The sequence below is a fragment of the Leishmania panamensis genome, assembly GCF_000755165.1.
Source record: "Leishmania panamensis strain MHOM/PA/94/PSC-1 chromosome 33 sequence".
Lineage (NCBI taxonomy): Eukaryota > Euglenozoa > Kinetoplastea > Trypanosomatida > Trypanosomatidae > Leishmania > Leishmania panamensis.
Genome location: NC_025880.1, coordinates 125311 through 141187, shown reverse-complemented (window position 1 = coordinate 141187; position 15877 = coordinate 125311). Strand labels below are relative to the sequence as shown.

General features: G+C 57.9%; 5 protein-coding genes across 5 annotated transcripts, besides 2 other annotated features; all 5 read left to right on the top strand.

Annotated features, from left to right (window-relative positions):
• Nucleotides 1–205: part of a repeat region that runs on past the window's edge.
• Nucleotides 206–605: 400 nt separating this feature from the next.
• On the top strand, nt 606–3428 carry LPMP_330420 (DNA mismatch repair protein, putative; the record flags this gene model as incomplete). Its single annotated transcript, XM_010703833.1, has 1 exon — nt 606–3428. One exon carries the CDS (start codon nt 606–608, stop codon nt 3426–3428), a length of 2823 nt encoding a protein of 940 aa, XP_010702135.1.
• Nucleotides 3429–5078: 1650 nt separating this feature from the next.
• Nucleotides 5079–6290, top strand: LPMP_330410 (serine peptidase, putative; the record flags this gene model as incomplete). The annotated part of the gene is made up of 1 exon (XM_010703832.1): nt 5079–6290. One exon carries the CDS (start codon nt 5079–5081, stop codon nt 6288–6290), a length of 1212 nt encoding a protein of 403 aa, XP_010702134.1.
• Nucleotides 6291–7225: 935 nt separating this feature from the next.
• LPMP_330400 (hypothetical protein) lies at nt 7226–8338 on the top strand (the record flags this gene model as incomplete). Its single annotated transcript, XM_010703831.1, has 1 exon — nt 7226–8338. One exon carries the CDS (start codon nt 7226–7228, stop codon nt 8336–8338), a length of 1113 nt encoding a protein of 370 aa, XP_010702133.1.
• Nucleotides 8339–8701: 363 nt separating this feature from the next.
• Nucleotides 8702–9022: a repeat region.
• An 859-nt stretch (nt 9023–9881) lies between these two features.
• LPMP_330390 (hypothetical protein) lies at nt 9882–10811 on the top strand (the record flags this gene model as incomplete). The annotated part of the gene is made up of 1 exon (XM_010703830.1): nt 9882–10811. The coding sequence occupies one exon, from the start codon at nt 9882–9884 to the stop codon at nt 10809–10811; it is 930 nt and encodes a 309-aa protein (XP_010702132.1).
• Nucleotides 10812–12810: 1999 nt separating this feature from the next.
• On the top strand, nt 12811–14997 carry LPMP_330380 (hypothetical protein; the record flags this gene model as incomplete). The annotated part of the gene is made up of 1 exon (XM_010703829.1): nt 12811–14997. One exon carries the CDS (start codon nt 12811–12813, stop codon nt 14995–14997), a length of 2187 nt encoding a protein of 728 aa, XP_010702131.1.
• Nucleotides 14998–15877: the final 880 nt, after the last annotated feature.

The following is a 15877-nucleotide window of genomic DNA, read 5'->3' as shown; positions in this document are numbered from 1 at the left end:
GCCCAGGCCCGTGTGGCGCCGACCGTGCGGCATGCATGTGAGGGAAGGACGTGAAGCGTCTGTGGGGCGCATGGCCCAATTTGACTGCTGGGTGGCTCCTCCTCGACGACCGAGGCCTCAGCCGTGGCGCCGCTGGGGGTATGCGCGGGGCGTGGTGGTGTGCGACTCTGATCGCCGACGAGTTTGGCTGCTGGGATGGACGCGTTGACGAGGAGAAAATGACGTGCGCGCTTTCATGTGCCGGACTCTCCTCTCGACTCGTTTGTTGCTTTTTTCGTCGCCTGGTATAGCATGATGCCTTGCTGGCTTTGCCGTCTGATATGTGCAACTCCTAACACCTCTCTACCGCCGCCTCATCTTTCTGTTTCTTCCGGGAGCCTCAATTTCTGCAAAGAGGCCGCGCGGACGTGTGCACCTTCACGTCATTGACGCGCGCATACACCTTCTCATTTATTGAGGCACCATTGTGACATCGACCAGCCACGGAGAACGCTGACACCCAACACGCAGAGAGCGAGCATCCCCTATGCGCCTGCTCGCTTGCTCGCTTAACTACACGCGTATTACAGTGACATAGGGCAGAAAACGAAAAAGCTCTCGATCAGATGGCGGACGAACGCGACGGTAGCGTCGTACAGGCCTTCCTGGCCCTCGGGGAAGACACTAGCAAACACTTTCGCATGTTCTCCAGAGGCTCCAACCCGGGATGCTACGTGCTGGGCTGGTGGGCCACCTTTGTAGCTAAGGAGTACATCAAGTCCACCGCTGTGCTGAAGCAGTGGCCCGCTGGCGGCCGCTCCTCCTCGGGTACGATCGATGTTGTCGTCGTGAATGACGCACTCTGCAAGGAGGTTATCCGTGACTGCCTGCTGCGGCGCGGAGTGTCGGTCGAGTACTACGACCGAGAGACCCCCGGCGGGCCGTACGTGTGCCGGCAGCGCGGCTCACCGGGGAATATCACCGACTTCGAGGCATCGCTTTTTGAGTTTGAGGAGACAGAGATTCAGCTGCTGGCGAGCGGCTCCCTTGTATTCGGCGCGAAACAGGACACTCAGCCAAAGATTGGCTTTGCAGCGCTGAATAACACGCTACGACAGCTGAGCTTTGCTGAGTACACGGACACTCCGCAGCTCACCAGCCTGGACGCGCTCGTCGCACAGACAAACTTGAAGGAGCTTCTTTTGTGTGTGATGTCGCCCACCGCTTCTGCCGGCGGCGAAACAAACTTGGACGACGATGACCGTATCACCGCAGTGCGCCGTATCTGTGAGCGGTGCGGTGTGCAACTGAGCGTGCGCACCCTGCGTGAGGTTCAGCAGCTGCAGACGAGAGAAGCCTCTGCGAAGGGAATCGAGGCACTGGCAGAGATCCTGCGAGTTCCAGAGGAGCGACTGCCGTTAGAGTTATGCCCGATTGCGCGACACGCTGTGGAGAACATCCTCAGTCGCATCGATGTGATGGACCCGTCGAATCAGCGCGCCTTCTACTTGCGCCGCATCGTGCCGTCCACGTATGTGAAGCTGGACAGCGCGGCGATCGAAGCGCTGAACCTGGTGAGCAAGAAGCCGGAGCCGCGCGGCTCCCTTCCGACGTCTGTGTTCTCGTGGCTGAATCGTTGTCACACCGGCATGGGCGCGCGTGCGATGCGGCAGTGGCTGCTGCAGCCGCTCCGTTGCGTCGACGACATCAACCAGCGCCTCACCATGGTGGAACTCTTCGTGGAGAACCCCATTCTGCGCGACATGTTTACGGCCCAGGTGCTGAAACGGTGTGGCGACATGGATCGACTTAATCGCAAACTGCAGCGGCGCAGCCTCGCTCTTAAGGAGACGCAGGCGTTTCTGGAGTTTGTCGCGGTTGTCCCTGCCGCGCTACAGACTCTGAGCTCCTACACAGGTCCACAGTCGAAGCTCTTGAAAGATGAGTTCATTGCCCCGATGGAGGACATCAACGAGCACATGAAAAACCTGAAGACGTTGATCGAGGCAACCGTGGACTTCAGTGACCGCAATGCCGTCCGCATGAACGCCACCTTCGACGACGAGCTGCAGGACCTGCACGAGCAACTCACAGCCACGCAGCGGCAGATCGAGAAGGAATACAGCCACGTCCTGAGCAAGTACGGGTGGAATGAGAAGCAGCTCAAGTACGAGTACCACGGCACGTATGGTTACGTCTTCCGTGTCTCTCGCAAGGAGGATCGCCAGCTGCGCAGCGCAAAGGAGCTGATTACGGTAAGCACGTCCAAGGACGGCGTGCGGTTTGTGTCGGAGAAGATGGCGGTCCTCAGCGAGCAGTACCGGCGCGTCAGCGGCGACTACGAGACGCGGCAGATGGACCTCAAGCGCAAGCTAGTGGATACCATCGCCTCTTACCTGCCCGTGCTCGACGACGCCAAGGAGCTGATAGCAACTCTGGACGTTTACGTAGCCTGGGCTCTCGTAGTGAGGGATTGTCCGCGTCCGATGGTGCGGCCAGTTTTACGCGAGGCCCCGGAGCCTGTAACGCTAGTGAAGCAGGAGGGGGCAGTCGTGCGCAGCGCAGACTCGGCGCCGCTTCTCTCTTTCAAGGGACTTCGGCATCCTTTGGTAGAGTTGCGCCTTCCGAGTTACAAGGCCAACTCTCTCCATCTCACCACGCACACGAACGGGCTGCTCATTACTGGACCCAACATGGGCGGCAAGTCCACATACATGCGCAGTGTCGGCGTCGCTGTGGTGCTGGCGCAGGCAGGCTGTTTTGTGCCCGCCGATGCGGCGGAAGTGCAGGTGCGCGACGCTGTTATGTGCCGAGTCGGCGCGACCGATCATCTGGCGCAGGGCGTCTCAACCTTTATGGTGGAGATGCTCGAGTCTGCTGCGATTATCTCTGGTGCGACGTCGGAAACCCTCGCCATCGTCGACGAGCTCGGCCGTGGCACGTCCACGTACGACGGCTTCGGGTTGGCGTGGGCGATTGCCCAGGACGTGGCGGCGCGTGTTCGCGCCACTCTCTTGTTTTCTAGCCACTTTCACGAGCTGACGCAGCTCCCGCAGCAGTGTGGCGCTCTGCAGAACGTGCACTTTGGCGCCGAGGTCGACGAGGCAGCTGGGACGCTGCGCTTCTCCTACACCCTCCAGCCAGGGCCGTGCGGACGCAGCTACGGCCTGTACGTCGCCTCATTGGCGCACCTGCCAGAGTCGGTGATTGAGTGCGCCAAGGTGAAGGCCGCCGAGTGGGAAACCTTTGAAAAAGAGGATGTCGCAAAGTGCAGTGCTGGAGCAACGCCTGACGAGGCGGTAGCGCGGAAGGTTTCAGCGTACGCCAAGCGCATCCGTGCGCTGGAGCAGCAGGGATCCAGCGACAATCACGACAAAGCGGCGAAGCAGCTAAGGCTAGAGATCCAGCAGGACGCAGATGTGCGTCCGTATCTCTGCAAAGTGGCGTAGCCAACGGTTTGGCGAGCGCACGTCGGCACTGCAGGTGCTGTCGCCCTGCCTTCCTCCATTCCTCTCCAGCCTTCTTACTCTCTCTGTACTCAGTGGTAGGACTGAGCGCGTTGTTTCGCGTGAGGGAAGGGCTGAGAGGGGGAAGGGGAGGGTTCGCTGTTGTAGAGAATTCCTCCCCTCCCCCAGGCACTTCTCTCAGACTCTCTTACCAACGCCGAGATGCATAGAAAATCATAGATAGGGCTCTCACGTAGGAGGAGGGGGGGGCATATGAAGCCTACGACGCCTTTCCCTTTATCGATCTGTTGGGGGCGAGGAGAGGGAAGGGCTGCTACTAGGCGCTCTCCAAGGCAACACGCCATGCCTACTTAGTACCCTCCCCTCCCTCCATGAGGGTCACCAAGGCAGCCTGATCCCTTGTTAACACCTTCCCTTCCTCAAATAATAGGCGGCCTTTCGACGACTCGTGTGCGCTTCGTCAATCAATACACGAGAGGGGGAGGGGGTCCCCATGAGCGCATCATCCCGTGTGCTCGTGCCTGCTGTATGCGTATCGTATCGCGTAGTTCATGGTTGAGGGGTACTTTGTTTTTTTTTTTCTTTGCACTGTGTAGCACTGACGGTTTTGGCACTTGCACAATGTTAGCGGCGAAGCAACTTGAAACGCACGCAATGAACCCTTGGTGACTGGGTGCCCGCATTCGTACCCCAGCGCGTGTATGACGCAACCATCATCGCGATGAGCACCTCGCACGCATGTGCATTCGCTCTCAGACGAGTGAGGTGGACTTTTGGGTTGTTCTGCCGTAGTGGCCGTTGTGCGCAGTGTTGACCGTAGAAATGGATAGGTGAGTGACTGCATTATCATGCGGGCATCTGTTTCCACAACGCCAACTGTGTCCCCGCCTCTCTCGCTCGCTTTCTATCGACCGTGGCTCTCTCCCTCTCACCATGAACCTGCCGGACATGCCTCCCTACTTGGCTCACTCTCCCTTCTGCTCTATCCCTCTCCCTCTTTTCCGTCCGCCACACACGCGAAACTCCTCTTGGCGTGTATGTGCATGTCAGCTCTCAGTGGTGGTGTCCTCGTCGCAGCAAGTGAGGCATGCTGTTCTGTCTCCTTGTTAACCTTTCCCTGTTCTATTCTCCTGCACATTCACACTCCCCGCCCACAGGCACGCCCACACATCATCATAATCGGCATCACATGAACACGGGGAGAGAGGCAACTACCGACTACTCCCCCTCTTTTTCCCCCTTTTGCTATCCAGACACGCACTGCCTTTCCTCTGCTTCACTGTTGTTGTGCCCAATTCGCCTCCTGTGATCATTCGAGTGTGCCATCCTCTGCTAATCACCGTCATTTTATTTTTCTTCTCTTCACTCGTGCTTTATTATTATTTGTCTGCAACACAGCTGAGCTCAATCGCGTTGACTCCTCCTAAGAGTGCACCCGTCGAGGCTCGCGACTTCCCTGCCATTAATGCCGACCGTTATCTTCGCTCCTGTTGCCTGTGCTCTCTTTGTGCCTCTCCACGTTCCTGTACGATTTCCATTGTTTCGCATTTCTGGCTGCACCCCCCACCCGATCTCTCACTCTCTCTGACTCTCTACCTTCTGGTGTGCTAACTCCAGTCTCCTTCCGTCACCATGCAGTCGTTCGTGAACAGCATCGTCTTTGTGCCTCCACAGAACCCCAACAGTCTGCAGCGTGTGCAACTGCTGCAGCACAGGCGACACATGAGCTTCACCAGTAAAAATAGCGGCGAGAGAATTTCGTACTACCACTTCGATACAAACGGTAATCTCGTGACCAAGGACAGCCTCGAGCGGGTGGTGCGCACCTCCATGGTTGTACTCTTCCACCACGGCAACTCCGAGGATCTCGGCAGCACCTTCAGCTACGCGCAGTCCATCGCCTGCGCCTTTGGCGCGGCGGTGGTGATATACGACTACTGCGGTTACGGCTTCTCTGGCTTTCCCGACGCTTCGACCCCGGCGGAGGTGACGGAGAAGAGTGTCTACAGCGATGCCGATCACATGTACGACCACCTCCTTTCCCTCGGCTACCCTGCCTACCGCATCGTTATCGTCGGCCGATCTGTCGGAGGCGGGCCAGCCTGCTATCTGGCCGAGAAATATCACAAGGAAGTGGGTGGTCTAGTGTTGATCTCGACCTTCACTTCCTGTCTGCGCGTCGTCTCGTCTTGTTGCCTTCCATACCTGTGCTGCTGCCTCGATTTGTTCCCTAACTACCGCCGTATTGATCACATAATGGAGTGCCCGGTGCTGGTGATGCATGGAACCCACGACGAAGTTGTTCCATACCGCTGTTCGCGCGAGTTGCTCGAAGATATCGTGAAACACCGCACCAGGGCGCTGCAACGACTCCTGAAGAAGCGTGAGGGGGCGCGGGCAAACCAGGCAAAAGGCTCGACCACGCTTCGAGTTGCCTCAGCAGCACCAATAAACACCGCGCTGGGATTCACGACTGTCGGCGTGTCGGACGAGCTGGTCACCGCCTCCCTCCCGCCCGTTGACGAAGTCAGTGTGTTCGACCTCTACCGCCGCGCCTACGATAGCCTGCCCGAGGCAGTGCGACGGATGGCAAAGGAGAGTCTCGATGTTACTGCTGCCGACGTGAGTATCGGTGTCTTTCACCGGTGGTTCCCTGGCTGCGGGCACAACAACATCAAGGCACGAGAGGAGCGCGCTTTTTCTGAGGTTTTTAAGTACTTTTTGTGTTTCACAGCCGCCTTCTCGTTGGAGCGGGAGGCGCTGTTGTCGTCCAAGTCGGCCGCTAGTGTAGCTAGGGTATCTGGTGACTTTGCCCTAAGGGCTCACAGCGAGGACCGCGAGTAGATAGGCGTGTGCTCCCTCTCCCTGACGTCGTGTGTAGTTGCAATGGCATCACTCGATGCACATGACTCTGTCTCATGCTTTCTCTCGTGGGTTATTATTGGTCAGTAATCGTTGCTGCCACGAGGGATGAGATCGCCAGAGGGGGAGAGAATGGAGAGGAAAATGGCGATCTACGTTACGAACGCCAATCGAGCGCAGGGACACTTCCCCATCTCGCTGCCGCTGCACTTGGAGCGAGAGAGGGGGAGGGTTTCATGCTTCTGCTGTTTCTGTAAGTATCTGCGCATGGCGGTGTCGTCCTATTGCGTGAGCATGCCAGGGCCGTTGTCATCGACCTTCGTCAGTGTGTGCGTGTGCCTGTTTTATTTTCTCAGCTTCCCATTTTGCATTTTTGCATGCCCTTATCGACTTGTTTTGTGCTGTCTCTCTCTGCCGACCAAAAGGTGGGGGCACACTCACCCCTCTTCGTCATCGGTCCCGGTTGCACCAGCACACCATCTCAGGCGACCTGAAGGTCTACAAATACCCCCATATCACAACACGAACAAATAGAAACACACTCGCCAGACAGCGCAGAGGAGTGGAAGCAGGCTCCTCTTTCTAGCGGAGGGTACGGCGTACAGGGATGGTGAAGCATCGGTACAAGCACCTGTGTGCGTGGCAAGGCGCTTCCCGTGCGGCTTCGCAATGTCCGCTGGTCTCGTCTCTCCGAATTCAGCAACCACATCTTTCTCATCCGGACTCTCTACCCCTTCCCTCGCCTCTTCTCTCAACACACACCCGCAGTAGCTGCCTGGATCTGCACCGGAGGTTGGAGGCCAAAGCAACGGCTCAGCATTCGGCACAGTCAGCGCGTTTCGTGTATTCACTGCCCAGCGTATGTTCCTGTCACAACATAGCGGCATCGCGTCCGCTCGTTTTTCCCATTTTCCACAATGAGCGACCTTCGCGCTATGCCTGGATACGCTGAAATGAAGGACTACTACAACGGCGACTATGTTCCCTACGACTTGCTCACTCGCTACGACGCTCTCCAGCTGGAGCTGCGAAAGCGCAGGGAGCAGCACTTTGTGACGCTCTCGCAAGCGAGCGATGTGGCGATGTCCCACGACGGTCTCGCTGCCACATCAACTTTGCCTCAGCTTGCAGTGAACTCACCGTATGGGACAAGGCGGGCGAATGAGCATCAACAACAAGTGCTGCCGTGGAGTCTTCGATCGCCGCACAGAGCCACGCGGCACCGCAGCGGCTCATGGGGCAAAGGCGACTCTGGTGGCCAAAGGGCAAATCGCCGTGGCAGTATCCACCGCTGCATTCTGCGACCAAGCATGGAGCTGGAAGACATCTACGCCGCGCGGCAGAGCAGCCCCAGCTGTATCTTCGGCGCTAGCTCCCCCACCCAGAACTCTTTTCCTCTGGGCTCTTCAGCCCGACACATCGCCCCTTCCTCGGCATCCACCTCCCACGATGGTGCTGATGCTGTGGCACAGCCGCCGACCGCGTTGTCGAGTAGTGCACTTCGGCGTCATAGGCAACTGCCGAAGCACCGGAGCAAACCACTGGCAAAGGCCTACAGTGGGGAGCCTTCCCCAGGTGATCCCTACGAGGCAGCGGCTGAGGCGCGTCGCCAGGAGCAATTCCTGAGTGAAAGCAAGCGTCTCGGCAAGCCATTTGTGCCGTCAGGGAGCAGTGGACTGGACGTGCCGACTCGTTTCATGCTCGGCGACTGCGTAAGGATGCTCTACCGCTCCATCGCACCGGAATGGCGGGTGGCGACGCCAGTAGTGGTCTCCACCGCCGAGGACCTCGTCGCAGTGTACTTCTCCCTTGACAAACTCTCCAAGGAGCAGGTCACGGCTCTGCTGCAGTACATGAACGCATCCCTCAAGTACAATACCGCCGTTCGCGAATTCCACCTCTCCAAGGTGGACGAAGGCTGGGACGTCCTGACCAACGACGGGTACGTCCTGTACACGTTTCGTCCTCCGTGGGTGAAGAAGCGCGTTTTTCTCCCTGACACAATCACTCCGCCGCACGCACACGTTTGACACTGCGAAGAGAGAGAAGACGGGGGGGGGAGGAGGTCAAGGAATGTGGCATCACGCAACACAACGTGTGTGCTACGCTGTCATATTCGAGTGTGCTTTTCATCTCGTGGGCGGGATGTGAAAAGCGCCAAATTAAGTTCCCCTTTTCCCTCCCACTTGGATCCTCGGCCGGTATTCCACCTCAGATCACCTCTCTATGTACTCCCTGTTTCGTGCAGCTGTTCACATGCACAGAAGACGCACGTACACGCCCACCGGAGGGGACGCGATCACCGTTATCATTACCCTCCCAGCTCCTACGCGTGAAGCGTCTGTGCACGTGTGTGCGCGCGCGCATGCGCCTTATGACCGGGATAGAATTCAGCCTGACATCTCAGACACCAGTGCCACCCCTCTGTGTGGGGAAGCCCGGCAGCCCCCCCCCCCCTCTCCCTGCCCAATGCCGCGCCGCTTCTGGTGGTGACAAGGGGTCCAGCGCCCACGACGCAGGGATGTCAGGGCGGTGTATCGCTGCTGATGTCGGCGGCCGGGTCCTGGACGGCGCTGCATCGGAGCGGCCTGCGACCAGGAGCATGTTTGCGCCACCCGTATGGTGGGCGGGGTGCCGGGGTGGCTGGGCCGGTACATTGCTGTGGCGCGTGTCTCGCCCAGCTTCGCGCGACGCAATGGGCCTGCGACAGGCCGTGGAAGAGGGGGCCGGGTGCAGAGCGGAGTTTGAGCTCGTCTGTCGTATGATGGCGGATGGAGAGGCTTTGAATGAAAAATACCTTTTCACTGTTGCGCACATCGCATTGGCGTCTGCTCAGTCGTTAAGACATACCGCTCCGCTGTCTATCTTCGCGGGATGCTGTACTTCAAGGCAAGCGAAATGACGAGAGGACAGCATTATTTAATTTGCAGGTCTCCTTGCACCGCGTTGTTGCAGTAGTCCTTCTCTCCTCCCACACTCGCATGTACACAATGCTTTCCCTCTCTTGTGTCTCCTCCTCTTAGTAACCTCTCTGCGGTCTCGCTGCCTGGTGCCTTCACACCGGCGCACGCAGCGAGACCGCTGGCGCATGTCAGGTGCAATCGCGACTGCATTTTTTTTTTTCCGTAGCCGCATATACAGCGATCGGCGCTGTTCAACGTTTTCTGCGGTGACGCGCGCATGCACGCTTTGCCGATGAATCCGAGCGCTACCGCATATGTGCCGTCAGCGGTGATTGCCAGCGCGCTGGCACGACAGAGGGCCACACCACTCGTCGCCCCGTCTTTGTCTTCCCATAATGCACTAATGCCACGCTCCCAAGACACTCCAGCGACCATGCCTCCGATGACCGCAGCAGAGCGTCTGCGTAACTCACGGGACAGCGCAGCCCACCAGCCGAAGCCGTCTGCCACCACCTCTCTAGTGCACACCCTACCCCCATCTAATGGCGCCCCGTTGGAGGATGAGGCAGCGCCGGTGTCGGCACCGCCGCCACCCAGTCAGGGCGCTGAGTTTATCTGCTACTCGAAGCAGCAGCTGTTGTTGTTGCGCCCTACGGCCATCGAGCAAGTCATGCGAGGCCGTATCGTCGATCATCCACCATTCCTGAAGATTCCGGAGAGCTTCGCACCGCTACTTGAACGCCCCTTTGCGATGGAGTATGTTAATGTGGAAGCGGCGATACAACTTGTCAAGCATCGATCATATGCAAGCCGACTTACCTCATCGCCGCCCGCCAGTGCCACCCGCACCGAGGATTTCGACGAAGAGGCGCAATTGCGCCTGTACACCTGCCCTGTGTGCGCCCAGGGTGGACCTCAGCCTTGCGCGGTAATTCAGCGTATCCTTCAGAGAGCGAGGCGGAACTTCATGTCAACCAAGTTTAGGGCGGCTCTCATGCAGCCGGCGCTGGTTGTGGAGACGTTGCTGCGGCTTGCGCTAGTGTTTGATGCAAAGCAGAGCTCCTTGCGCTTGCGCATTCTGGCGGAGCAGAGCCCTCGTGTGGTGCATCTTGTCGAAGAATACCTGTGTGGCGAGGGGTATCACCTTCCGCTGCCCCCCGTTACAGCGCACGAGGACTGGGCTGCGCTCAACGCTATGCTGAGGTTCGACGCCATCCGCGACAACAAAACCCGCGTCATCACGGACTTGTCGAAGCACTGGAAGAAGCGGCGCACTCAGTTTGAGCAGTTTATCCACTTTTTTGCCTTCCGCGACGCGCGGCCGGTGCGGCCAGCCAAGAACATCATCACACAGTCGGTTAAGCCCGGCATGGTGGCCATGCTGACAGGGGATATTCTGGCCATGGCTCTTCTCCACCGCCTAGGCTTCTTTATTCCGCCAGACTACTACTGGACAGTCTTCCCGTTCTTGCGCCAGGCGCTTGGTGAAGACACCTTGGTGTGTGACGTTGTGCGGCACCTCGGGCTCTACCTTTCCTCGGCACAGCCAGCGGATATGTACAACCCGGTGGAGGAGCCGAATCAGGCCTACCTGCGCTGATGTGCATGGTTGAGTTTGGGGGTGGGGGGAGGTTATTTGTGTCGCGCACGGTGCGTCTCAGCGCCTCACAGGAAAGACGGAGATGATGGTGGTGCGATGGCACGCCCCACTGGCCGCTATTTTCTTTTTCTCACCGTTTGCTTTCACTTCTTATGAGTGTCTAGTGGTGCATCGCGTGCAAAGGCATCTGAAAAAATACGAGGAAGTCTCCTGTGTGTGTGTGGCAATCTGAAGTGAGGCCTGGGAAAGGAAAGGAGCCAGCCGTTGACTCCCCATTACCAGACACCTCACCCCGCCTCCGGATGCGTGGACACACCCACCCACACACATACCTGTGTTCAACACAGTGAGGAGCATCAAAACACGTAGAACAGCAAGGCGTTCTTGCACACACGTACTCGCCATTAGACATATCACAAGAGTCTTGCGAGTGGGTCTCTGACTGACAAACATTTGCAACTCGTTTGAAGCATCTCGCTGGCGTTGCCAACGGGCAATAGTCGCACGTGAGACCCACATATGTGTGGATGCCTGCAGTGACGGCGAATATGAGCATTACTGCCCCAGCAGGTGTCCCCATGTCTCTCCACCCCTGTTAAGAAGAAAATGCGTGTTTGACATCTTTCCCTTCCTCCTTCCTCGTTGCTTACAACACGAATCATTTGATAACTCTCTGCGTCACCCCACCCCACTCCTTTCCGTCGCTGACCTCTACATGAAGTAGAACAGAACGACCATTGTTCATTCCCCACTCATAATTCATTCACGCGCGACTCGGCGCAGGTACGCGCAAACGAGGACACACACCCACACCCACACCCAGCCCCGCGAGCCCAGCACTTTTCTTTATCGTGTCGCTGCACCACAGAGAGCTTTTCTCTATTTTACTCAGAATTTGTTTGGCATTTGCCTCTCAGTCATCGCCAATACCACCCCAGTTGTCCCCGTCTCTGACCGCCCCTCGCTTTTGCTGTTGCGGGTGTTCTTTGTGTCGTCTGACGGTGCTTGTGGCTGAGCGAGCGCACACACCTTCATTTCCCTCCTTTACTTGCCCTTTCTGTGTGTTTTTTTTTTTGAGCGGTGGAGGGGGGAGGGGGGCTCTCGCCAGTGTACGTGTGGTTCGCGTGTCGCTCGACGCACTTGAACTTGCCATCTGACTGGTGCCCGCCCCTCATCTCACCCTGTGGCACGCAGCATCTGAGGAGGAGGAGGGGAAGAGAGTGCGCGAGAGAGGCGCCCGCGCAATACGACAGACGAGACTGCCACACCGCCAAGCCCGTAGACTTCGCGCTCGCCCACGCACTTTGTGTTGCTGTTGGCTAGAAAGCTCATTTGTTTCTCTCACATTCTAACGACACTTTCTTTCTTTGCTTCATGTTTGCTTTACTAGATCTTCCTGAGCATTTATGAGGATTGTGCTTCGCAATCCTTCCACCCACCCACAAACGTTCTCCGATTTTTGGTATTGCCTGTGCTGGCGTTGGTGGTAAATCCGTGTTGAAGGCGCTTGTTCTCTGGGACGCGTTCGGTCTCTGGTCGCCGCTATCCCTTTCTTTCGTTTGTGCGCCCCTCTGCTTGTACAATAGCCCCCCCCCCTCTCTAACAGTCTCACAGTGTCCAGAGCATCGAGAGGCAGAGAGGCGAGAGGAAAGTCACAGCCGCTGCTGTGACTTGGCGTCGCTGTCGCTTCTTTTGCCTTCTTTTTGGGGCACATTTCTCTTGCCCCCTCCCCTCCCCCCCTCCCTCCCACACACAAACTCACTCCCCTCTCGTCCATTTGTATATTTGTGCGTTCTGTTGCCTGCGCCTGTGTGCTGTGAATCTTCTTGGGGAGTCGTCACACTTGCCTTTTCGTGTTTCGTAGCCCCCTGCGTATTCGGACAGCCGCTGTTGCGTCTGCCCTACCCACCCGGCTCAGGACTGGATTTAGACGGGCAGACGCGTTCACCATTCCGTACAAGGACGCTCGGGCCACCCGCAAAAGGAAGGCGCGTCGACGATGCAGCAGTGGACGCCTGATAGCAACTCCGAGTCACCTGAAAGCAACGGGCGGCCGTCCGCACTTTCGCGGGAGGCGAGGTTGTTCAGGACGGAGGGGCGATCGACTCGCCGCAGCACCCGCTCTGAACATCGCCGAGCGTCGCGAGAGGTCTTTCCTACAGAGCCGTTCTGGACGCTGTGTCACAATGACAAGGGGGACGACGAGGACGAGGAGGGGCGACATAGCGCACCGCAGCGCCTGTCGCGGCACATCCCCCAGCGCGTCGGCATTGATATGACGGTTTCATCGTTCAACCTCATGGCATCCACTGCCTGCGGGGTCCAGACATCCGTGAGCTCACCGCTCAGCGTAAGCTGCTGCGGCGGACGAGACTACAGCCGCAACCCTTACTGCGCTGCGGCTCCCACCAGTCGCTACGTCACTCCAGGAGCCACTCATCTGTCCACAGCCACCGCTACTAACGCGAACGGGTATGCTGCAGCGGCGGCCCCAACACCCTCCTCTAGCGCCTTCACAAGCTTCTCCGAGTCTATGGTGTCGGACGACTCCTCTTACATGACCTCGCTCTACAACGATGTGCTGGCGGACCACCTCATCGGTCATCGGGGTGGCGTAGTGACGGCCGTGAACGGCGGCAGCACAGACGATCCAGGTGCAACCGTGTACACTCGAGCTATTCTGACGTCAGGTGCAAACCTGAGTGTGTGTGAGTCGAGCACCGCCATGTCGGACGAAAGAGGCGTCACCGGCCTCAGCACTGCGAAATGTGGGAGTAGTCTGCACGCCAGTGCGGACGGTCCAGTCAACTCTGCGCGCAGAGGACTTGGAGGCGAGGTGCTGCGGTTTGCAGATACCACCCATGCTGAGGCGACTCCGCGGTCGTTGGTTACGGCCAGTCCAACAGAGACCTCTTCGCTTCATCTCGCCACCTTCTCAGCTAAGGGTACCGCAAGAGTGGTCGCCAGCACTGCCACCGCCACAACCGTTGGTGCGGGTCTCTCCTCTGCGCTGCCCCGCGTACGTTGTCGCACAATCTACACATCTGGCAGCGGAAGCCGCGGCATATGTGGAACCCGCGTCTTCAACACCACCCCTGAGCGGGTCCTAGATGCGCCGCAGTTTCCACCCAAGGCGACGCAGTTGCTGGACTGGGGTGTGAACAACTGCATCGCGATTGGGATGGGGCAGTCTCTGTACTCGTGGAGCGGCGACAGTGGCGAGGCCATGAAGGTGGTGGAGCTCGACGACGCCGTGCGCATCTGTTGTCTTCAATGGCTGCAGAAGTGCTCCTGCGTGGCAATTAGTGTGCAGGATGGCACCACAGCCATCTTCGACTCCCGCACATCGAGCTTCCTGCGAATTGTGCGTCTTCCACCGGAACTGGAGGTGACGGGGCTGTCCGTGAAGGGTCCGGTGTTGGCGGTGGCATCTGACGGACCTTACGGCACCACTTGCGCCTTCGACCTCCGCGCGAAGGACGCCCTGGTGGCCATCTATGAGGGTCACGTAGGTGGCGTTACCACCTTACACTACTGCGCCGCAGAGCCCTTCTACCTCGCGACGGGCGGCAGTGATGGATCGGTGCGAGTGTGGGACGCCCGACGTGCCTCAACACCGCGCTATGCGTTTGACAGCGTTCACCAAGGCAGCGTCAACGTAGCCCGCTGGGACCCGCAGAAGCGCAGCCGCCTCTTCACCGGCGGTGAGGACGGCATTATGTGCCTCATCGACACTCACGCGCCTAAGCGCACCATCGAGATGGATACTATGCCCGATGAGGAGGTTGTTGGGTTCGGCTGCAGTCACGAGCACCTCACCCAGTACGTAACACGCGCCGTCAACACACAGTATCCCATCTCTGGCTTGGTCTGCCACGGAACGAATGGCGAGGTGCTCACGGCCCACAAAAACAAAGGGCAACTGCAACTTCGAAAGGCATCCACGTTCCACCTCCTCACCACCTTCACCGCGCTCCACTGCGATGCCTCACTGAGCTGTCTCACCATGGCACCAGACCAGGAGCGTGTCTGCGCTGCCCAGGCCGATGAGACGTTAAAGTTCTGGCGGGTCTTCGAAAAGAGCACCGCTCGTGGCGGTGAGCGCAACGGCGTGGGGTGTGTAGATCAAGGACGGAAGCCACTCCACCAGGATCTCAGTAATTTCTTGGAAGAGCCGCTACGGTGACCAGGGGTGCTGACTGGCGCTAACATCACATTTTTCCTCCCCTTTACCCCCAACACCCACACCCCAAAAAAGTGTACTGCTGCGCAGTACTTTCAATATACCGAGGCATTTTCAGCTTCTTTCCGCATTCGATAGAGACCCACTCGCCTTTCCTCTTCTCTTCGGTCTCTCTGCCTTTCCTTTAGCCTCGTGATGTGTGTATTGTGATGTGTGTCAATGAAAACAATGAAGGGTGGACTGCAGGGCATACTTGAACATGTTCCTTGGAGGTGACTGTGACTGCCTCTCCCTGCGCGCAGGGAGAGGTTCGCATATAATTTTTAAGCTTCCCTGAGTCTCTACTTGTAGCGTCCTCTCCCTCCCTATTCCCTACCCCTAGTCCCCGCCCTTCCCACATGCACTATGCGTCCTACTCTTTAATCATGCCTGGCACATTGTAGACGAGCCACCACTCCATTCCTAAGAGCGTGTCGCTCTTCAGTCAGTTGTGAAAGGGAGAATCTCGCACTTCGCGTCCTCCGCACCCCTGCCTTACTGCACTCAACTGCATATATAGGACACCCGTGCGTTGTCGTCCCAGCTACGTATCCCACATCCTGCCCTTCACATTCACCTCTGCCTGCAACCCTTCGAAGCCTTCAACAGCCTCCCCTGATTCACTATACCATCCTTCGCCTCCACCCTACATTTTCCTTCACTTCGTCGTGACGCCCCGGCATAAACACCCGCTTGTCACTTCTTTCCCTCAACAACAACTCCATCCTACATAAACCTCAACCACAACAGATCCGCTTCTACATCTTCTCTCTTTCCCTTGAGAGCATTTCTTCCCAATTATTACAAATACTACATAAGTTAACGCTATAAATAGCCACACAAA